The 22,988-nt window shown below is 47.6% G+C and overlaps 1 protein-coding gene across 2 annotated transcripts in view; it reads left to right on the forward strand.

Annotated features, from left to right (window-relative positions):
- The first annotated feature begins 248 nt into the window (after positions 1–248).
- CAMK1 (calcium/calmodulin dependent protein kinase I) overlaps positions 249–22,988 on the forward strand; it is a 42,047-nt gene continuing 19,307 nt past the window's right edge. The window contains exons 1-3 of one of the 2 annotated variants that reach the window (XM_033141413.1): positions 249–346; positions 10,857–11,027; positions 19,030–19,161. In XM_033141413.1, coding sequence (XP_032997304.1) covers positions 10,942–11,027; positions 19,030–19,161 — 218 coding nt within the window. In that variant the 5' untranslated portion in view covers positions 249–346; positions 10,857–10,941. Of the gene's footprint in view, positions 347–4,325; positions 4,363–10,856; positions 11,028–19,029; positions 19,162–22,988 lie in introns of those variants that run through there. The other variant, XM_033141414.1, reaches the window with a different exon arrangement.

Consider the following 22,988-nt stretch of genomic DNA (forward strand, 5'->3'; position numbering starts at 1 on the left):
TTATGAATGGAGCGGCGCTGCTTTCTCCTCCATCCAGCCCCGTTTTTTATTTCGGTTTAATCCCGTCGCCAGGCAGCTCCCACCTCCCGAGCCTCGGATTGGCTTCCTGCGGGCGCCAGCTCCGCCCTCTCGCGGTGACATCGCCGTTGGCTGGAGGGCGAGCGCGCACAGAGCTTGGGAGGAGAAGGCGGAGAGGCGTGCGACCACGGACGCATTTCCCCCGTCTCGGCTGGCGGCGGCGGGGCGCGGAGGACCCGAGGGGGCTGCTGCTGCTGCTGCTGCCGCCGCGCACTCAGCTCGCGAAGCGGGACAGCCCCGGCGGAACCTCCACCGCAGATCCCTCCATGTAAGTAAGGCGAAGGAGGGCATCTCGGGACTGCGCCGGCCGGGGACAGATTGGAGACGTATGAATGGGCGGGTGGTGGCGGCGGCGTTGTCCGTCTCCCTGGCTGCAGCCGTGCGCCTTTCTCTGCCTGCTGCGCCCGCGCGCCTCTGCCAGCGCTTGCTGTAGGGCTGCCTCTACCGCTCGTGAGCATGCATGCATGCTCGCCCGGGTGCGGATAGGGAGGTCGGCGTGGATCTCGACCTGCAGCACCCTGTCAGATTTGCGCTGTGTGAGCCTTGCACTTGCCTGTGCTATTTACGGTACTTCTTCTCCTGTGAGGAGGGTCCTTCCTTCCTTCTTCTCTTCCTTTCTGCTATGGGGAGCTGGCGTAGCGCGTGTGCCTTGCCTGCCTCTCACTCCGCAGCACATCATCTCGGCACTTGGCCGTTTCTCTGCACCTGCTTGAGGCGCCCAATCCTCGGCATGCTGGCCCGAGGGGGAGGAGTGTAAACATGCATAGCAGGATCAGCGTTGTGCAATCCTCTCTCTCTCTCTCTCTCTCTCTCTCTCTCCAAAAGGGATCTGCATAATCGCCTGTGTGAATGTGTGTCCGGTGCGTGGAGAGGGTATGAATGGCTCGAACCTGTATGAATAGGTGCACAGGTGTGCCTGAGTCGCCGCGGCCATTGTCTGCGCAACGTTCTGCACTTCTGCCTGGGTGTGATTGTATCTGACCCCCGCTCTCCATGCACATACTTGTGCACTGTGCATGCCTTGGAGCAGGATGCCTGGTCTGGAACGCTGTCTAAAAGTGGCACATGCCTTTCTTTGCCTCTCTGCAGTGCACCTGTGGAGGAGAGACACGTTGCCAAATATGCCTGCCTCTGCCTGGCTCTCTGTCTGCACAATCTTTTTCTTTAGAAAAGATAAAAGATAAAAGATGCATGTCTGAGCTGAGAAATGGGCATAGATCTTGCTTTCCCCTGTGCTTTGATGTGTGCTTATCTCCATGCAAATGTACATGTGTCGAGCCATGATGATGCTAAGCATGTGGTTATCATTGTCACCTGCCTGCATCTGTCTGTGATGTTACGCAATTGTTTTGTAGGCATGAACCGGCTGTCTCTATCGGTAGGTCTATTGTACCGATAGTTCTTCCATGTGAAGGTACAAGTGCATATGTGATGCTACCCATGTGGCTGTCTCTTTGCCTACTTGTTGAACGTTGGTGCCTGTTTATTTGTAGCGGTTGGTGCCTGTTTCCATGTAGCGGTTGTCCTCATATGGGTGGATTTAGGATCTTTCCAAATGATTCTTTAACACTCTACCTTTGCAAAGCTCTAACCCATGCATATGAGCATACATACATACATACAGGTGAAACTCGAAAAATTAAAATATCGTGGAAAGGTTCGTTTCTTTCAGTAATTGAATTTAAAAGGTGAAACTAATATATGAGATAGACTCATGACATGCAAAGCAAGACATGTCAAGCCTTTATTTGTTATAATTGTGATTATGGCGCACAGCAAATGAGAACCCCAAATTAACAATTTCAACTTTGGGGTTTTCATCAGCTGTACGCCATAATCATCACAATTATAACTAATAAAGGCCTGACATATCTCGCTTTGCATGTCATGAGTCCAAATCTCGTATATTAAACTCCAGTAGCTAATGAAAACAATTGCTTACATAAATGGACTTTTCCACAATATTCTAATTTCTCGAGTTTCACCTGTATATATATCCTTGTAATACCTGTTGTGGAATGGTGTTGTGGAACAAGTGTGGAGCGACACTTGTTGTAAAAGGGTGAGCTGAGAAAGTGGGATTTTTTAAAATTAATATATAAAAAGGACGCATACTACCAATAATAAGGGAGGGGTGCCTTATTGGGCAAGCCAGCCTTTTCCATCCAAGTATTGCTTCTTCTTTTTACTCATTTCCTCAATATTCAAATCACACTAATTTGGGTGTATGGTGAAAACAGGATTCTTCCACTTTGTAGCATTATTATGGACAATCTGTTGTAATTGCACACTCATCATGGGCACTGATTGGACTATGCTGCTGTCCTGTTTTCTCCTTACACACACATGCTCTCCCACCATATAGCCTACCAATTTCAAAACTACCCCCACCTTCCTTTTTTTGGGGGGGGGGATAATAATTGCGTCCATGAGTTTTTTTTTAAATACCAGCACAGATGATTCATCCGGCGAGATTAAAAAATAATAAGAATCAGGCAGATTTCCAGTTGCTCCATTCCACTCGGTGCTTCCATTCATGGGCAGCCTGTAAGCCACTGCAGCAGCCTCCCTTTCTGCTTCCTCCGGATACAGGAAAACAGCAGGATGGCACTTTTGCATTGCATCTCCCTGCAGTCACCCCTACCACCACACTCCTACCCCTAAAGGGGAACATGCCGTCAGCAATTTCTGCTGCAAACAATGAGCATGAATGCTGCAATTGGTGGCAAAATGCAAATGGGGCACGTGAGGGGTGTGTGTGTGTGTTGGTCTAGAATATTGCATCAGGGGCGGAGCAAGGTAAATTGGTACCTGGGGGCAATATTTTTTTTGTCACAACCCCCCCCCCCGAGGCATAGGAAGGTCAGGTGGTACCCAGTGCGGAAACTTTCTTGTCACCCCCCCAATTGATTCCTCCCCCCCCCGTAAAAATTGTTTTGCGTTATTTCATATTTTCTTACAAAGGAATAACAACAAGTAATAATAATAAAACAACTTTTATTTATATCCCGCTCCCCAGCCAAAGTTGGGCTTGGGGTGGCTAACATCAGATACATAACACTGGTATAAAATCAAACAATAATTAAATCACCTCCTAAAAACATCTCAAAATCAAATTTAAAGTCTAATTAGATGGCTTTCCACAGGGTTAGGGTTGGGAACATTAAGTGCTCCACTGAACTGAAATTTCAGCCTTCACGACATAGGAAAACAGCCAAGTAAACAGCTATTTTGGTGGAGGAGGGTCAAGATATTAACCGATATGCATGAAATTTCATATATAGCTATATAATCCCCAGTATAGTAAGATAAGATCTTTGGAGCAGGCATTTTTTTAAAAAAAGTTTTTTATGAACCGCCCTAGTAGGGCAGTAATTGTTCCTTGATAATTTGTCACCCCCTCCATTATGGAACATGGGGCGGGCCGCCCCCTACGCCCCCTTGCTACGCCCCTGTATTGCATTATCACTGACCGTGTGTGTATCTGTGTAGATGACCCTATGCCTGGTTCTGTAGAGGGGTGTGCGCCTATCTGTTTATGTCCCTGTGATGATGACATTTGCCTTTGGTAGCACTGAGTCTCTTCCTGCCTGCCTCTTCTACGTATGCAGTGCTCCATTTACCAGATACAAAGGTTTCGATGGAGATTTTATTGACGTCTCTGGCCTTTCCATGTGGCTTGGTCTGAAAATACAGGGGGATCTGATGGGAAGCCCAAGACGTTGTTGAATTACAACTCCGTTTTCACCCCGTTGTCCGTGTTTACTGTGGCTCATGGGAGTGCAACATCATCCGGTGGGCCACAGGTTCCACATCCCTGGGATGGGGACGCAGTAGAGTAGCCACAAAGGGAGCAGAGTCTGTAGTTCCATGTTAAAGTCCTTGCGTTCGTCAATCCCCTGAATCTCCAGTTTCTTTCTTTTTTTAAATGTCAGGCAGTAGGGTTCCGCCTGAGACCTTACAGAGCGGCTGCTATTCAGAGAAGCCAGGTCCTTGTCTCTTAACCTTGTAGCAACTTGTAGGGTATGAATTTGCAGGCAGGCAGCCGTGTTAGCCTGTTGGAGCAAAGCCAAACACAGAGTCCTGTGGCACCTTCAACACTGGCACCTTTTCCATCAGATGTCGCTGCCCACCTGCCAGTTCTTCATATGCAAAGCTATCTTTAGTTGTCTGCAGTGCTGTTTTGCTAGAAAAAGAGGTGCCGGAACTCACCACGGAACTCCTCTCTTGTTTTCTTATAGTGGCAACCTCTCACCACCTGAGAGGTGCCAGAACTGAGTTCCGGTGAGATCTGGCTGGGGGGAAAAAAGCCCTGGTTGTCTGGCTTGCCTTGTCTTTCTTACTTTACCTAATGTAAAGCCTGATGAAGCGGACTTTACTCCATGGTCGTTTATACCATAATAAAGCTTGTTAGTCTTTAAAGTGCTGCAATACTCTTGGTTAAAGGTAGCGTTGGTCAGCTGGCAGCCTGAGATCCCAATTTGTCCCCTCCGGCCCCCTGCAGCAAGATCTCTGACCCAGTGGTGTCTCTGCATTCCCTGGGCATGTGTAGGGGCCTACTGTTTTCTCCTTAACCTCTTCCTCCCCAGAGTGATCAACACCAAAATGGAAAAGCGCTCTCTCTCTCTCTCTCTCTCTCTCTCTCTCTCTCTCTCTCTTTCTCTCTCTCTCTCTCTCTCTCTCTCTCACACACACACACGTACAAACACAAGCACACACACACACACACACACACACACACACACAGGTTTGATCCAGAGAGTTGCAGGGTTATCCCCTTCTTATGCACCTCAACTGTTCTCTGTTATGTGAAAGCCAAGAGACGTGCAAAGCAGTTTTAATTAACTATCTCGCAGAAGGGGAGAGCTCTCTTGCCTTTGCCTTTGCCTGTGCCTTGGCTTGGCTTGGCTTGGCAGGACCAGGTGATTTAACACATTTCATATCCTCCTCCAACCCCCACCCTATGAGAGCATCCTGGATTTGCCTGCATCCTATTCAGGCTGCCTTCAAGCTGTCTCTGTTTTGCAGGAGGCATTCAAGCTCATACCCAAAACGTAGATTTGTGCAATTAAAGCGAAGTAAACCACTCTTTCACCCTAGTACAACAAGTCCACTTTCCCCATACTTTTTGCACATGGACACAAGCACCCATCGGGAGAGACTTACACATTTCCACTGTGCAATGGGAGTGGAACCAGTATGCTGGTCCTTCAGCACTTGCTCAAGTCAACATGGGACTAATAATAATAATAATAATAATAATATGCTGACCATGGATGTAGGCTTCAACTCCAGGCAGTTTTGTGAAGAGGAATCTGCAATTATATAACACTGACTCATGAACACCAGACCAGGCCCCTCCATGTTAAGCTCTGTAAGTGCTGCACTTGGCTTGCGTTTCAGAGTTGCATTTTGGCACTTAGCTATCTCGGCTGGATGCTTCCGCACTTAGGTTGCCTGGGGCATAGTGCTGTTGTTTCTCCTGGTAGGAGGAAGTGTCATTCGATGGCATCATGTGTCAGTTCATCTAAATGCAGGCTGATGTAAAATGGGCTGTTAACGTTGCCGTTTTTTATGCGGTGACGCAGATATTTCTGCCCAGGTGGGAGAAACCTGGCTATATGCTGAAGAGATGAGGAACTACCCACTAAAATCACCCCTGACTATTGACCATGCTAGCTAGACCTGGTTGGGAGTTGCAGTCCAAAAAAAAACATGTGGAAAAAAGTTCCGTATCCCTGTTATTAGAGCAGTGTTTTTCAACCTTTTTTGGGCAAAGGCACACTTGTTTCATGAAAAAAATCACGAGGCACACCACCATTAGAAAATGTTAAAAAAATTAACTCTGTGCCTATATTGACTATATATAAAGTATTTCTCTTGAATTTTTCAATTTTCCCCACGGCACACCAGGCAACATCTCGCGGCACACTAGTGTGCCACGGAACAGTGGTTGAAAAACACTGTATTAGAGGGCAGAGTGTCCCTCTGGAGTTTGGACAGAATTGGTGTGGGTCTGGATCTGGCTGGGAAGCAGTTAGAACTGCTGGATCAGACTATTGTCCCATCTAGCACAGTGGTGCTATTGTCCCAACAGCACACTGTCCCATCTAGCACAGTGGTGTCTGTGGTGTCTTTATGATATGATGCAACCTGATCCTACAACGCAGGGCCTCCCAGCATTGACACTCCAAGAGAGTCTTGCTTCTCCCTTAGTGGTAGCCTTGGATTCAAAAAGACACCAGCTGTGGTTCTCTGCAGCTTGCTGACTTTTACAGACTGCAATCTTTCCCCCCTAAGCCACCTCACAGCCAGCTCTGAAACTCTACTTTTGAACTCCGCTCTGGCTTTCCGAATGGCTCGTTACCCTTTCCTTTGTCCTTCTTAATGGCTCGTCTCCCAGGCAATTTACTGCCACGGGAAGCTGTCCTGGCTTATATTGTAATACTTGCTAAATCCAGTGTCTGGCATCCAGTTTTAACATTCCAAGCATTGATTAAATTCTAACATTTACTGAATCCAGGAATTTAGGGTGCCTAGCACTCAAAAACTCATAATAATATATTTTGGAAAGTTGTTTGTCTGTGCATTTGCACACCTCTTAAGATATTGTGGCTACATATGAACATATTTCTTGTACACATCAGTCTTGTGTGGATACCTGTTTGAACCTTTGGAGGGTTTATATTAACCTATATGTTTAACTAAGGATGGCTGCACTTGCGGTTATTGCATGCTTAATGTGAGCATTTTTGTTCATATATTATATATTTTTCTTCCATTTATTTATTTTATTCTGCTTCTCTCTCTCTCCCCTCTCTCCCTCCCCCCATTTGTTAAATTTTCAAATAACAAAGAGTATCTTAATCAAATTTTCCACAGTGGTTCCTGAGAGCAGTTTTTGGGTCTGGGTTTGGATACAATTGGATACCATTTTCTCCCAAGATGGCAGACTGAACCTTTCAAAAACTGTGCTGCTTTTAACAATGGATTTCAAAACTGCACTGGTGTTAGATTAGTGCTAATACGCCCAGGAACCTCACCAAAATGCTGGAGAGGGTGCACCTCCACAGGCACATACTTCCACATGTGGTGGGAGTGCCCCAAAATCCAAACATTCTGGACAACAACCATATGAGAAATATGTAAAATAACCAAGCAAGTGTTAGAAACCACCCCAGAATTGGTCTTACTAAACATCTTCCAAGACGATAATGCCCACTTACAACAAAAAGAACTCATAATCCATCTACTCTCAGCAGCCAGAAACATCATAACCAGACACTGGAAAGACCTGTCAGGAGTAAACATGGACCAATGGTACCAAGTAGTATGGGAAACAGCCCTACTAGAAAAACTAACCAGTAACCTGAAACTGACACGGGGACAAACAGAAGAAGACACCTTCACCCCAGTATGGTTCCCCTTCATCACACACACAGCCCAACAAGCCCAATGACAAAAATCTACCAACAGCATACAAATCAATATGGCTAACCTGATCAAAAACACCCACCAACCCCACTCACACAGGAAACCAAAGATCACCACAGCCAACCACAAATCAACAATCACACCCTACGCCAATCCCGACCTCTCTCACCGCCAAAGAAACACAAGCGAACAACAGAGAACCCGCACAAAGAAATTTCAGAAATACAAAGAAATTAATACAAAGAAATTTCAGAAATAGACTGGAAAGAGAAGTGGCTGAATTACAACTAATCACCAAACTTAAAACCACGGAGAAACCTGGTCTGAACAAAGACATTGGATTCTTATCTCATTATACATAACAAAGCTATCTTTAGCCATCTCACCTCTTGCCTTTCCCTGCAAGACTAATTACAGCCGTTAAGAGTCGTCAACAGGTTTTCCACACCTATCAGCTGATCACCCATTCCCACCACCCTTCTGAGCAATACCCCTCCCCACTCCCTCACTATATTTAAGGATCTGGTGACTTCTGTTTCAGTGTATCTGAAGAAGTGTGCATGCACACGAAAGCTCATACCAGGAACAAACTCAGTTGGTCTCTAAGGTGCTACTAGAAAGAATTTTCGATTTTGTTTTGACTATGGCAGACCAACACGGCTACCCACCTGTTTGGCTTCTGAGACGGTTAAAAAACGAGGTTCCACGGTACCAGTTCAGAATTGTATGTTTTGAATGCTTCCCTGTGCTTTTAACAAACCTTTCTTCCCCCCTCGTGGAAAGATAACATAGCACAGCCTTCACCAACCTAGTGCCTTCCAGATAGATGTTTTGGACTACCACTCGCATCAACCCCAGCATCATATGGCAAGAGTGGCCCAAGAACAGGCTTGCTGGATCAGGCCAAGTTGGCCCATCTATTCCGGCATCCTGTCCTCACAACCAGATGCCTCTGGGAAGCCAAAAAGGAAGACCTGAGCACAAGATCCCCCTCCCCTCTTACTGTTTTCAGCAACTGATATTCAGAGGCTCTGACAATTGGAGAAGGATGAAGTAGCATCGCCCTCCCTCTCGATCCCTAACCCAAACACCCCATTTGACTGGGTGAATGCTACAGAAATAAGATTTGACTCCCCCCCCCATGTGCTTCTGTCTGCTACAGTGAGCAGAGCTGTTTTCACTTCAGAAAACAGAGCCAAGAGGAACTTCAGGTGGCCTCACATGACTCGGGTGAATGTGGGCTTCCTTTGGAGGAAGGGAACAGCATTACGTAATTCTCTTCTTAAAATGTTTGCGAATGGTAGATCGCATCCAGCGTTAAATCATACTTTGAGTAGGCGCTTGGGAATGAGTGGGTATGATTAATTTAGGTCCATTAATTTCAGTAGGTTTCTTCTGAGTACAACGTAGGCTGCATTACCCACTATATTTTTTAATACAGCACATTCAAAGCACATTCTTTCCCCTCGAAGATTTATGGGTACTGTCGTTTGTTAAGGGCAGCTGGGCATTGTAACTCTGTGAGGGGTAAACTACAGTGCCCAGAATTCTCTGAGGTAAAAAATGTACCTTAAATGTGCTTTTAAGATATTGGTGTGTACACAGCCTCAGTTGGCTGCAACCCAGTGGATTTTATTGTGTTTTGACTGATAACCTAGAGCTCCTCCAGGCAACATGTTTGTTCAGCATTAATCCTGATTTGCTTGCGCGAAGCAGACGTTAGAAAATGCCCAGTCTTTATTGAGCTGATTTGTTTGCAGGGAGCCGTTTTCACCTTGAATTGCTTGTGTGGCTTCCCATTAATGTCTTCCACATCATTTTCCTAACAGCAAAAGAGGCCAATCTTTAACAAGTGAGTTTATTGCGCCAGAGTCATGGAACGTTTTAGTCCACTTCAAGTGCGCAAACCCAAGTGCCTGATATGCGATGGAAATCCCTCCTTGAAAAGACTGACATTCTGGAGTCAGCCCTTGTCTTCAGCATCAGGCATAAGGAGCAGAAGTAAACCAGAGGCTTTTCCCACACTTCCTCCTCCGCTCCCACCGCTTTCCCTCGGAGAAAACTGCTCTTTAGCACTCAATCAGAGCAAACAGCAATTCGGGTTTTCTCCGGATTTGACGTTTGCTCCGATTTAGCACAAAACGGTGGCTTTTCCGTGGGAAAGGAGCGGTCAAAGCAGAAAACCGCTCGGGGCACAGGGCGAGTGGAAGTGTGGATGAGCCCAAAGTAAAGCTTTCAAGGGAAATGGACACCCTCCCGCTTAGCCTTTCCAGAAACCTCCATGTTAATTTGAACACGGTAGCTCGCGTCGCAGCACGAAGGCTAGGCCTTAAGTCAGCCTTTGCCAACTTAGATGTTGGCTGAGGAGAAGTTGCAATCCAAAATATATCTAGAGGGCACCAGGTTGGAGAAGGCTGCTTTGAGGGGGGGGCGCGACGCGCATGAGTGTGCAAAAGTAGGGGCAAGCTTGGACCCTTGGGAGATGGAGGTTGAGGCAGAGGAAGGAGCTGTGTTTTCGGTGTTGCAGGAGCTACAGCTGTTGTCATGGCGACAGCTGCAATGTTACCAAACAGGCTTAAAAGCCTGAGCAATATGCTGAAGGGCACAAAAGTGAAGAGGAATTGGGAAGAGGGAGGGTGAGATGAGCTGAAGCAAAAGAAGCCCTTGTGTCTGGCCACCGCACCCCACCCAACCCCACTGCCCCCTCCTTGAAAGACTTGGTGCCGCTCTCAAGATGTTCCTGGATTATCAACTCCCGTCAGCCCTAGAGGCAGCAATGCCCATGGTCAGTGATGATGAGAACTGGAGTCCGAAGACATCCAGAGGGAGGGCCCTATGTTGCAGACCCTTGGGCTAAGCCTTTTTTTGGGGGGGGGCTCTATAACCTGAATTCTGAGCTCCCTCTGTAAATAAGCTAATTTTAAACTGAGCTGCTTCACCAAAGATGATATAGCACACCTTCCTGGACATTGCTGACCCCCCAGATGTTTTAGACTACATCAGTCCTGAGCATCAGCAATGGTTCCTGGGGCTGACGGAAAACGGTAGGCCGAAACATCTGGCTGGGGGAGGCTGTGGCACAGCTTGGGCTTCCGGATCCTGCGTTTGTTGATGCCGAGCAGCTGAACAGTGTGAGAGCCTTCTGCTGGAAGGCGGCAGGTGAACCCTCTTCCTTCATATGCATGGGGAGAGCAGAACCAAACTGAATATGCAACGCTCCTGCCGCCTCAGGCTGGCCCCTGTTTGCTATGCTCCTAGGCAGTGCTTAGCTCCAGGAAGAAGGCACAGCCAGGCTTTCAGGTCCTGTTGTTTTAATGCCGATATCCCTGTTCCTTCCTATCTAGGCCCTGAGTTTGCTCCACCTGCCTGCCCCTCTGCTCTGGGACAGCTGGGCGTAGGGCAGCCCAGAGGTTCAGCCCGATAAGAGCCATGCCCTTGGAAGAGGAGGAGCCCAGTTGGAAGAAACGAGCAGAAGATATCCGGGAGATCTATGAATTCCGGGAGGTGCTGGGCACGTGAGTCATTGTTTGTTTATTTATTGGATTTACATCCCATCTTTTCTCCAAGGAGCTTAAGCTGGTGGCTCGTGGTTCTCCCCCCCCCCATTTAATCCTCACGACAACCCTTTGAGGTAGGTTAGGTTGATAGGCAGTGGCTGTCCCAAGGTCACCATCTTCAGCGATGAGTGGGGATTTGATCCTTGGTCTCCCAGGTCCTAGTCTGGCACCCTAACCACTACACCACACAGCCATGTGGTTATTAGGGATATCTGGGTGAGGGCTGCTCCTCTAAGGCAGGGGTGGGCGGTCGTCAGACTTCTGGATTTTACAGTACTTTATTTTCATTAAAACCTCAAGGCCCACCAGGTTCAAAATAGCAGCTTGTTTTCTTCATTTTAGTTTTCTTCATTTTAGGGAAGAGGGTGCCTTTGTTGTTCTTTCTGTTACTGAACAATTGGGAGGACCCTTGTACATCTCCTGCAAGCAGTAGATGCTGCTCGACGTTCTGCCAGCTGATGTTGTAAGAGCTTGTTTCTATCATCAAGATTCCAAGGCTGTTAGCCTGAGCTAATTGACCTTGTCTACATGAAACAGGAATTAAAAAATGTTTCAGAGTCACACTGGTTGCCATGGTTTACTGTGGTGGGAGTGAGTCTACCCTCCCCTGGGGCCACATGCTTCTCCTCTGACACAGTTGCAAAAAGGGGCTTGGAATATTCTGCTTACTGCTTTTTAGTTTTATTAACCACATCTTGTGCTTAACCTTAACTATGGTTTGTTTGAAACCAGCCAGCTTCAAGTAATAGCTTATGAAGCTGTCTCGTTTCACCAAGCCATCGTTAAGATTAACCACGGTTTAGGGTTCGAGCATAACAGTGATTGTGGTTAATTGAAATTAGAGGCCTCAATTAGTCTTCTCTTGGCTATCCTGGATGAAAAAGAAGAAGAAGAAGAAGAAGAAGAAGAAGAAGAAGAAGAAGAAGAAGAAGAGGAGGAGGAGGAGTTTGGATTTGATATCCCGCTTTATCACTACCCGAAGGAGTCTCAAAGCGGCTAACATTCTCCTTTCCCTTCCTCCCCCACAACAAACACTCTGTGAGGTGAGTGGGGCTGAGAGACTTCAGAGAAGTGTGAGTAGCCCAAGGTCACCCAGCAGCTGCATGTGGAGGAGCGGAGACACGAACCTGGTTCCCCAGATTACGAGACTACCGCTCTTAATCACTACACCACACTGGAAGAGAGCACATGAAGAGAACAGGGAATGTTAGGATCGTTCTTGTCGAGATAAACCATGGCTTATAATGATATCTAAACACAACCACTTCCTTATATTTTGTGCAGTCCTGAGCTACACCCATCAGAGATAATAACCCTAGTATTGTTTATCTGATCAGTTTTTGAAAAATGTGTTAAGAGTCCATGAGGCTGCGGCTGAATTCTTATTGATTTCTGCCTCGCATTCCACTTGAGCAGGGGAAGCTGGTTGATAGCTCATTTCCTGTTTGGGGACTTCCTGCCATGAAAACAGGATGCTGGGCAATGCCACACCAGCAGGGGCTCGTAACTTCTCATGCCCCAGTAGGAGACTGTCTAAAATGTAGGAGCCAGGTGTAGGGTGAGATGCAGGCTCCAGGCTCCATTAGTGGCAAGCAACTTTTCCCCTGCCCCATTCCTAAAGTGCTGGGCACACTCCACCTCAAATTTGTACCAAGGCTGGGTCAACAGGTGGCGAATGCGCTTCAAATATTAGCACAGGGCTCAGTCAATATTGACAGGAGACCTGGGCTGCTGCTGAAGTATGTGGCCAGTCAATAGTACCTTATTTTATTTTATTATTTTTTGCAAGGAGGGGATTTTACCTCAGGTGGCACATGCTCACAGGTGCTACCTTAAGGTTTTCAAGGTTCAGGTCTGGCAGTGGCGAGGGATCTCTGTTATCTAGGTAGCTGTTTTCAGCCTCTCCTTTCTCCAGTACCATTGGGTGCAAAGCAACTCAGCTATCCGTGTGGGTCTTCATGAGCAACAGCAGAATAAATGAATGAACTTGTCTGTTGGGCGAGAAACAAAGCGAAAGCCTTTCTCTCTCCTCACCTCGTCCCCTACCTCCTCATGTTGTTGTTGTTCAGTCGTTCAGTCGTGTCCGACTCTTCGTGACCCCATGGACCAGAGCACGCCAGGCACCCCTATCCTCCACTGCCTCCCGCAGTTTGGCCAAACTCATGCCAGTCGCTTCGAAGACACTGTCCAACCATCTCATCCTCTGTCGTCCCCTTCTCCTTGTGCCCTCCATCTTTCCCAACATCAGGGTCTTTTCCAGGGAGTCTTCTCTTCTCATGAGGTGGCCAAAGTATTGGAGCACTCAGGGCTGATTTCTTTAAGGATGGATATGTTTCATTTTTTTGCAGTCCATGGGACTCACAAAAGTCTCCTCCAGCACCATAACTCAAAAGCATCAATGCTTCGGCGACCAGCCTTCTTTATGGTCTAGCTCTCACTTCCATACATTACTACTGGGAAAACCATAGCTTTAACAATACGGACCTTTGTCGGCAAGGTGATGTCTCTGCTTTTTAAGATGCTGTCTAGGTTTGTCATTGCTTTCCTCCCAAGAAGCAGGCGTCTTCTAATTTCGTGACTGCTGTCACCATCTGCAGTGATCATGGAACCCAAGAAAGTAAAATCTCTCACTGCCTTATAAGTGTCCATATTTTCTTCCAACATGGTTGTGATATAAGGCAAGGATGCAAAAAGACTTCGTGCTTGAGGAATCTAATTGGGGATGTCTCTCTCTCTCTCTCTCTCTCTCTCTCTCTCTCTCTCTCTGTGTGTGTGTGTGTGTGTGTGTCTGTGTGTGTTTGTGTGTGTGTATTTTATTTATTTAAAAGCCTTTAAAAATTGCTTTACATTGAATATATATATATAAATGGTGTGTGCTGTGTATGCAATAGGCACATCCAATTTGACTGGCTTTAAAAGAGTAGGCAAATTCACTGAAGCCCAAGACTATCAACAGATACTAGGCATAATCTTCTACTTCCACTGTCAGAGGCGTTACACCTCTGAATACCAGTTGCTTAGGAATTGCGGGTGGGCAGAGAGCGCTGTTACCTTCATTTGCAGCTTGCAAGGTTCCCATAGGTATCTGGTCGGCTACTGTCAGAACAGGATGCTGTGCTAGATGGGCCATTGGCCTGATCTGGTAGCCTCTTTTATATTCTCAATATAACAGCAATATCCACTAAAACAGCAATGCAGCATAATATCAATGAAAGAGTGCAAAAGAATAAAAACAAGTAAAATAGAGATTTGTGCACAAAAAAATCAGGGTCCAATTTTATGGGTCGGGGGAAACCCTGGGCAATAAGGTACGTTCTTTTAAAATACTGTATGTACAAGGCAACTGATGGCAGTGGTTCATGTAGGGCAGAGGGAAGAACTTCAAGATCTACAAACCGGGGGCGGATGCAAAATGATGGCACAGGGCACCTTCGAATCAAGAGTTAAGGTGCCACAGAGCACACGCTTGGTCCAGGAATTTGCTGTCAGGACCAGAACTGGTATCACTGCGTAGCTCAGTTGGTTAGAGCATGGTGTTGATAACACCAAGGTCACACATTTGGTCCCCGTACGGGACGGCTGCGTATTCCTGCACTGCAGGGAGACTCGGGGTCCCTACCAACTCTACAATTCTATGGTCTCAGCCCTTTCTCCCTCTTTCTCTCCACAACCTCCCCTCTTCATAAAGGGCAATGAACTTTAGCCCTGTGGTCAAGGACTGTGTTTGACACCTCAGGCGGAGCTGCCTGGCAGCAAAGGAGCTCGGACTGGCTGGCTTGCAAAGTAAAGGGAGGCCAGCACCCGAGACTGGCTAAGACATCTAAGCAGGATTAATGTGTTAATTACAGAAAGGATTAGAAGGTGAGAGCTCTCACAGAGGTCACCGTCCTCCAATCTCTGGAGGAAAACTTCTCTGGTTCCTCGCAATCCCTGTGGGGTTCTTCTCCTGCAGGCCTCTGTGGGGCAAAAGTCATGCCACCCTCCCCAGTTACCAGTTTGGATTGCTGCTGCCATGGACGGGCACTGTGTTTTATGTTGCGTCCATTTTAGGGCAAAACGACACGTTCAGGTGTCTTTAAGAGGAGGCTCAGTCTGGTCACTTGTGTTTTGAAGGAAAAGTAGCCGTGCAGGGTCCAGTTCCCCATCAAACCTCTCCTTAAGAGGCCATCTTAAGCATACTTTTTAAAAAGTGTGGTGTGGCCCTTATATGGAATTGGCACAGACTGCCCTTTCTGCTCTGGCAGCTCAGTCAGTAGAGCATGAGACTCTTAATCTCAGGGTCGTGGGTTCAAGCCCCACTTTGGGCAAAATATTCCTGCGTTGCAGGGCGTTACACTAGATGACTCTTGTGGTCCCTTCTAACTGTACAATTTTGTGATTCTGCCTCGTGCATTTCAAGGCCGTTTGGCTCTAATGTATCACCTACCACCCCCCTCTATACATAAACACAGAGGAACCTTCTTCATACGAAGTCTACCGTATTTTTCGCTCCATAAGACACACTTTTCCCCCTCCTAAAAATTAAGGGGAAATATCTGTGCGTCTTATGGGGCGAATGGTGGTCCCTGGAGCTGAATTGCCCAGGGGCCAAAAGCAGATAGTGCTTTTTATTTTACAAAGAGAAAAAGGGGTGTTGAAAGGACCCCACTCAGCAGCTGATCAGCAAGAGATCGGGAGAGAGATAAGAGTCCCCGGCTCCCTTTCAGCCCCGCCCTCCATTGTTGAATTTGCTGCAGAGGGAGGTTGTTTGTTTCCCCAGCGACATGTGACTGGCTGATTAGATTATCTGTCTGGAAACTGTAGAAAAGGCTCCCTTTCCTTCAGGAGCTGCAGAAATGTGAGTTGAACCCCATTAAAAAACGGGGCTTTTCCTCTTTGCTTTTCCTCCTTTGCAAAAGGAGCTTTGCTTTTCTCCCTTTGCAAAAAAGCTGCAAAACTTTTAGCTGATCCTAAAAAAAAACAACCCCAGGGCTTTTCCCTTTGCAAAAAAAGCTGCAAAACTTTTAGTTGATCCTAAAAAAAAACCCCAGGGCTTTTCCCTTTGCAAAAAAAGCTGCAAACTTTTAGCTGATCCTAAAAAAAACAAAGAAAAAACAAAAAACAAAAAAAGGGCTTTTAGAGGAGGAAAACCAGAAAAATGTTTGTTTCCTCCTCTAAAAATGAGGTGCACCCTATTGTCCGGTGCGCCCTATGGAGCGAAAAATGCGGTATATTGTCAGCACTGAGTGGCAGCAGCTCTTCAGGGTTTCAGGCAGGGGTCTTTCCCAGCCCTTACCTAGATACACTAGGGGATGATCCTGGGAAATTTTGTGTACAAAGCATCACATGCTCTACCCCTGATCTGCATTCCTAAGCATCCACACTTGGCCAGCTGAGTTCAGCCCTTCCCACCACATCTGATAGTGGGATTTAGTGCAGGAAAGCTTCTACCATCCTAAACTTGCTAATCTTTCAGGTGCCACAAAACTCTTTTGAGTTGCTTTTGCTGCAATGGGCTAGCACAACAAATGCTTCAGGGTCACAACCTCCTTTTAAGTACCTATCCCTAAATCAGATTAGTCAGCTCCTGAATATATTTTAGCAACCCTTTTTTGGGAGGTGTGTGTGTGTGCAGGGGGTACTCTCAGCCAGGATGGTTTAAAAAGTGGTAAAATGGATGCTTAGGGAGGAATGTTAATGCTGAATAATGGCAAGCAAAAACAGTGGCGTCACATTTTTGTTACGTTTGTTAAAATTAGCCAAGCTGCCGGGGGGGGGGTGGGGGGGCAGGGGGGGAAGGGTGTTGACTTATGCTAGTAGAGCCAGGCTCTGTTTTATCAGCCCCTTAATGGTAGGAGGAAGTGGGAGTAGCCAGATTGGACAGCAGGTTTCGCAAGCCATCATATGAAGTGGCGTAACTTTGTTTTTCACGAGAACATAGGAAGGGTCTAGTCTAGCATCCTGTTTCCCACAGTGGCCGGTCAGAGGCGTCTGGGAACCTCACAAGCATGGCGTGAGGGCAATAGCCTGCTCTTGAAGAAGATGCTCCTCTAGCAACTCAGGGAAAGGGCCATAGTTCAAGGGGTAGAGCATCTGCTTGCATGCAGAAGGTCCCAAATTCAACCCCAGGTAGGGGCTGGGAGAGACTTTTGTTTGAAGCGCTGGGGAGCTGCTGCTAGTCATCGTGCTGAGTTGGATGAGCAAATATGTATGTAACTGGTATTCAGGTCCTTCTCTGATTGTGTGGAGTTAGTAGATACCTCTCATGTGTACCCACCGATAGCCTTATCCTCCTACGAATTTTCCTGGACCATAAAAAGCAGCTGGCAGGTGGAGATTCTCTGGCAGGGCAACAGGGCCTCACTGGCATATGCTAGGTGGCATATGATGCCATGGAGGGGAGGGGGGTTGCAGGTTGTGAGCTCTTGTCTGTCCTCGCAGCAGCTGATTCCTCAGAACCTGCCTCTCCCCATCTTTCCTTGGCTCGGGCCCCGAGTGCCGCTTTGTACAGATAACAAACCCGTTCCTTCCTCGCCAGAGACGGAGCCCATTCGGCTCTGAAAATGTGCCATTTCCCCCCCACCCTCTTTTATCCCCTGCCCTAGATGGGGCTGAAAAGCCAAAGGGCTCTAATCGCAAGAACCGGCGATAAGCAGGGAGGGGAAATCTAGATAGTGCCCTTTGTTTGCCAGCTTGTGTTCTTATTCTGAAGGTGGCACAGCCAAGGCCAGCCAAGAAACCAGTATATGGGGTGTGTGTGTGTGTGTGTGTGTGTGTGTGTGTGTGTGTGTGTGTGGTGTGTGGTGTAGTGGGACACCACCACAGAGATACAGGTTTTAGAAGCTCTCTGCTCAGGTAGAAGGGGCCATGCCTCTTGTCTCCAGATCCTGTATCACTCCTTACCAGGAATCTGCGGGGATTTCTCCTATTACAGCACAATCCCCACCCTCCTGCTGCCCAGATTTCACTGAACTATGACTCCCATCTTCTGCAGGCAGAATGGACAGTGGCCAGGGTGCCAGGCTATGAATTCTAATTCATCTGTAGACCCTGGAGGACTCGGCTAGATTTGCTTTTACATGGATGCAACCTGCGTGGTTCTGCTTTTTAAACCCCCCTTTGCTGGGACACAGTGTTCCCAGTCTCTGTCTTCTTCCTACCTGGCGCATTCTCCCGAATTCTTTACCCAATGCGTCCTCCCTTCCTTCCTCCTCTCACCCCTTTCTTCCTGGCACATTCTCTCCTGCCAGCCCGGTGCCATCTCTCACATGCTCTCCTATAAATAGCTGAGATTCTGCAGGTTGCTGTGGTGACAGCGGCTGGGTGAGAGATCCAGCTGGGTGTGATGGGGAGGGCCCGGTGCTCGCAGGATGTCAGGTCAGAGGATGACAGGGGCCTTGCCTGCACACACCCACGCCCCCCCTCTATGTTTATGGGTTGGCTTCACCCCATAGCTTTCGCTGCTTGGAGCTCCATTCATGCTGTGTTCCTGTGCGCGACGTTGAAGTTACTTACAAGTTCCTTATTTTGCATGTGACTTTAAAACACATCTCAGTCAGAAAACTTAAGATGCCCCTGAAATCCGAAATAAGCTTGGGTCTTGTGCATTGTGACGGAGGGAATGACTCTTCAAGATCCGCAGTCATTTTCTCCAGCCAAAACACTTGACTTTATTATTTTTATTTATTAAATTTGTATACTACCCTTCACCCGAAGATCTCTGTGTGCTGATCCCGCATGAAAACGATAAATAAGGAAGTGGGCATGTGTACCCCAATAATCACCTTTGGGCCACCCCTATTGATAGACACCCGCATCTACCGGAGAGTGTCTTCTGTGAAATGGCCTTGAATCCCCCAGGCCCTCTGAACTAGGGGACCTGCATACCTGGCTAAGAATGGGACACACCTGTCGAGCTGAGCTGGGCTGGGCTGGCCTGCTCCGCCGTCTCATTTTCTCCCCCTTCCCTCCTGTTTTCCAGAGGTGCCTTCTCTGAGGTGGTCCTGGCCGAAGAGAAGTCGACTCAGAAGCTGGTAGCCGTCAAGTGCATCGCAAAGAAGGTGCTGGAAGGGAAGGAGAGCAGCATCGAGAATGAGATAGCTGTGCTACACAAGTGAGTGGCGCTCCCTCTCGTCCCCCCCACCCCCTCCCTTTAAGAACAGCCACTGCTGGGTCAAACCAAAAGTCCTCCCCTCTTTTCCATTGACCCCGTCCAATAGTCCCTGGAAAGCAGAGCAAGGTATGCAGATCTAGATCAAGGGAAGTAATAGTACCACTGTATTCCGCTCTGGTCAGACCTCACCTGGAATACTGTGTCCAGTTCTGGGCACCACAGTTCAAGAAGGATACTGACAAGCTGGAACGTGTCCAGAAGAGGGCAACCAAAATGGTCCAAGGCCTGGAAACAATGCCTTATGAGGAACGGCTTAGGGAGCTGGGTATGTTTAGCCTGGAGAAGAGAAGGTTAAGGGGTGATATGATAGCCATGTTCAAATATATAAAAGGATGTCATATAGAGGAGGGTGAAAGGTTGTTTTCTGCTGCTCCGGAGAAGCGGACACGGAGCAATGGATTCAAACTACAAGAAAGAAGATTCCACCTAAACATTAGGAAGAACTTCCTGACAGTGAGAGCTGTTGGACAGTGGAATTTGCTGCCAAGGAGTGTGGTGGAGTCTCCTTCTTTGGAGGTCTTTAAGCGGAGGCTTGACAGCCATCTGTCAAGAATGCTTTGATGGTGTTTCCTGCTTGGCAGGGGGTTGGACTGGATGGCCCTTGTGGTCTCTTCCAACTCTATGATTCTATGATTCTAAGATTCTAAGGTAGAAATAGCCATCCCTTCCCTGCTGACCCTCACATCCCCAGGGCACGCATGCGTGGCGTTGAGAACAAAACAATGGCACTTGCAACAAGCTACCTGAACCAATGGGGTGGGCCGATAGAAAGGCAACTTGTTCTTCCTTCTCCCTTATTCCTGTTCTTTTAGTAGCGACATGTTGGTAAACTACACGACTTCCTCGCAGGCTCTGCTTCCTTCCTGCTCCTTTTCCAAGTGTCAATACCAGCATGAGCTAGCAAGGGCTGGTGTTACCTTCTTGGCTGCAGCTTGGCCACGTGTAAAACCTATGCTTAGAATGGCTTTGTTGGCCATGGGGAGTAAACCCAAAGTTTTCTTTACGCACAACTTGGGATTTGCTTTGCTCTTGCAAAATGTATATACAGTGGTACCTCAAGTTTTCGAACGTAATCCGTCCCGGAAGACTGTTCAAGTTCTGAAACGTCTGAAAACTCAATACGGAAGCCTCAATACGGAAGCTGCGTGGCATGTTCGACTTCCGAGGCGTGTTTGAAAACCGAAGCATTTCCTTCCGGCGTTTATGGCGTTTGAAAAGCGGAACGTTCGTCAGCGGAGTCTTTCGAGAACCGAGCTACCACTGTTTGTTCTGCAAAAGCAATGAATGTTGTTATTGGGCTTGGAATTCAGGATCCCAAATTTTCCCTTTAAAAAAAGAAAGAAAAAAGTAAGCACGTTCCCAGCTGTTCTGGCTGCATAGTTAGGGTTGAAAAGGTATAGCTGCTGCCTGCTGAAAATAAAAAAGCCCAGTGAGACTGTGAGCCAAGTCTGTTGGGAAAAATAAGGTGAGTGCCCATCTGAATGTAACCTCAATGGGAGTAGCTAATGCTGCGTGCCTTGGTTTGTGTGAGTTCAGCTGCAGAGAGGTCTGCGCATGAGTGTGCCCTATGTGCAGGGAATCTCTCCCCTCATACATGTGGCTTGCCAGCCTGATCACGTGTCAACAGCTCTTTGCATCATCTACATGGGCACAACTGATATCTGGGCCTGGGATATCAGCCTTTCTGAAAATAGTGCTGGTTGGCACTGCACAGTGTCTCCTTGTGCCCAGAGCATGCCACGTTTCCGTTCCTGTGACTCTCTCGTGTTCAGCGAGGGCAACTAATCTATGACCTCTGTCATGAGCATTGGAGAGGGAAATTCAGGAGAAGTAGCTGCCACAATCTGGAACCTACACTTCCCATCCTCTTAGTACAGGGGTGGAGAACCGAGTAGCCTCCACGTGGCTCAACTCCGACGCCCATCATCCTTGACCATTCGCCATGCTGGCTGGAGTTGATGGGCATATAATGCAGGGCACGAAGCCCCCAGCTATCTGCCATTCTAAGTTACCCAGAGGCATATTATACATATACATGAGCACATACAAATTATATGCAAACCCTGGTGCCAAAGGGTTTCTGGGTCCAAAGCTATGAGTTCTGGGGTGTCAAGTCCAACGAAACGAAGGCAGGTTCTCCCAACCAGCCCAACATCAATGACTGTAATGTGGACCATTGAAACTGGGAAGTGGGAAGCTCACTCAAAGGAAATATTTTTCTGGGAACTAGTGAGTGATTTCTCAAGGAACCCGTTTCAATAGTGACTCTTCTGCTTAAGGTGGAAGGGTAGGGAACAGGTGAGGTTAAAGGAAAGAGCTTCTGTACACGTAAAAAGTGACTGTCTGTCTCCTACTGATAAAAATCAGCTCTAGAATATGATCTGGGTGTTAAGGTTGCTTCCAGAGTTAAGTCTGGAATTGCTACCCTTTGTTCATTCACTTTTTACGGAGGATCCAGATGACATCATTCCCCAATTGTTACAGTCCCATGGCTTTCTTTTTTTCTTTTTTTCCACACCTGTTTTGTTTTTAAATACTAGCGCAAATATAGTATATATAGAACGAAAACCCCAGCAACAGCCTGTCCAGTGCTGTTGAACCTTTTTGGGGTGACTTTTAATTGAAAGCTTCCTGCTGATCACTTCTGCTACTTTTCGCCACTTCCTCTTGAGCACGGCTCAGTGGGATCACTGATGACTTCCCCTTGTCCTTTAACTGCTGCCTTAATATTGGGCTTCTTTCCGTGTGTGTGTGTGTGTGTGTGTGTGTGATGTTGGGAGGCTTCGATTACTAGTTTCCTTTCATTATTTCCCTCTGGGTGGGATTCATCCAAGCTGTTGTGTGCAAGGAAAGAGGTCTGCTTGCACAACAGGAATCCCTGCCCCTCCTCTCCGTTTGGGCCCCCACGCCTCCTAAAGCTGCTCTGTGGGGGGAACCCCTGAGTAGATTTAGGGATTGCTTGGAAGGGAGGGAATTCTCATTGCACTAATGGACCTTGTTCTATGCACGTAAACCATAGCTGTCAAGTTTCGGATTTGAAAATAAGGGATCAGCAGTCTCACCTATCCCAGGGACAGTCACATGTCAGTGGTGGGCGGAGCCAGAAGCAAAAGTGGGCGGAGCAGCAATGTAAACTCCAACCGGGCTCGGGCTTGGAGCGAAGCATAGAGGAGGGCAGCCATGTGCTCCGCGCGATGGAGCCCCATCATCTTCTTGTCTGATCCCATCAAAACAGGACAGGAAGCAGCAGCTGCTCAAAGGCAGCCAGTCTCCGCCTGCCAGCTAACCCTATTGGCCACCTGAGGGGCTCGGTGGCAATGGATAGGGGCTGATGCAGGGGGAGGAATACACCCCCCTGTAAGCACGGGAAACGGCTCCCACTTGCTTTGAGGGCTGAGGCTTTTCTCTCCAAGTAGGCGAGGTCTTCCCACCCAGTCCCTGGCCAGCAGGGGAGGAGCTGCTTCCATTAAAAACGGGAAATTTAAGGGAAATAAAAAATAAGGGAGAGCAGCAGGAAACTGCTTGAAATAAGGGAGAATCCCGGGGAAAACGGGATACTTGACAGCACTGACGTAAACCCCACTTACCGCTATGTTGAATTCCACCTCCTCTTTCTTTTACACCAAATTGCTATACATTATTATTTCGGCAATGAAGGAGGACTTGACTTCTTTCCTTTGTCACCAAAAACAACGGCTGCACATTTAAATGTGTAGCTCACCCACAATCCCCTATGAATTTTCATGAGTCTCCCCTCCTGTATGTTC

Source organism: Lacerta agilis, chromosome 2 (assembly GCF_009819535.1).
Source record: "Lacerta agilis isolate rLacAgi1 chromosome 2, rLacAgi1.pri, whole genome shotgun sequence".
Classification (NCBI taxonomy): Eukaryota; Metazoa; Chordata; class Lepidosauria; order Squamata; family Lacertidae; genus Lacerta; species Lacerta agilis.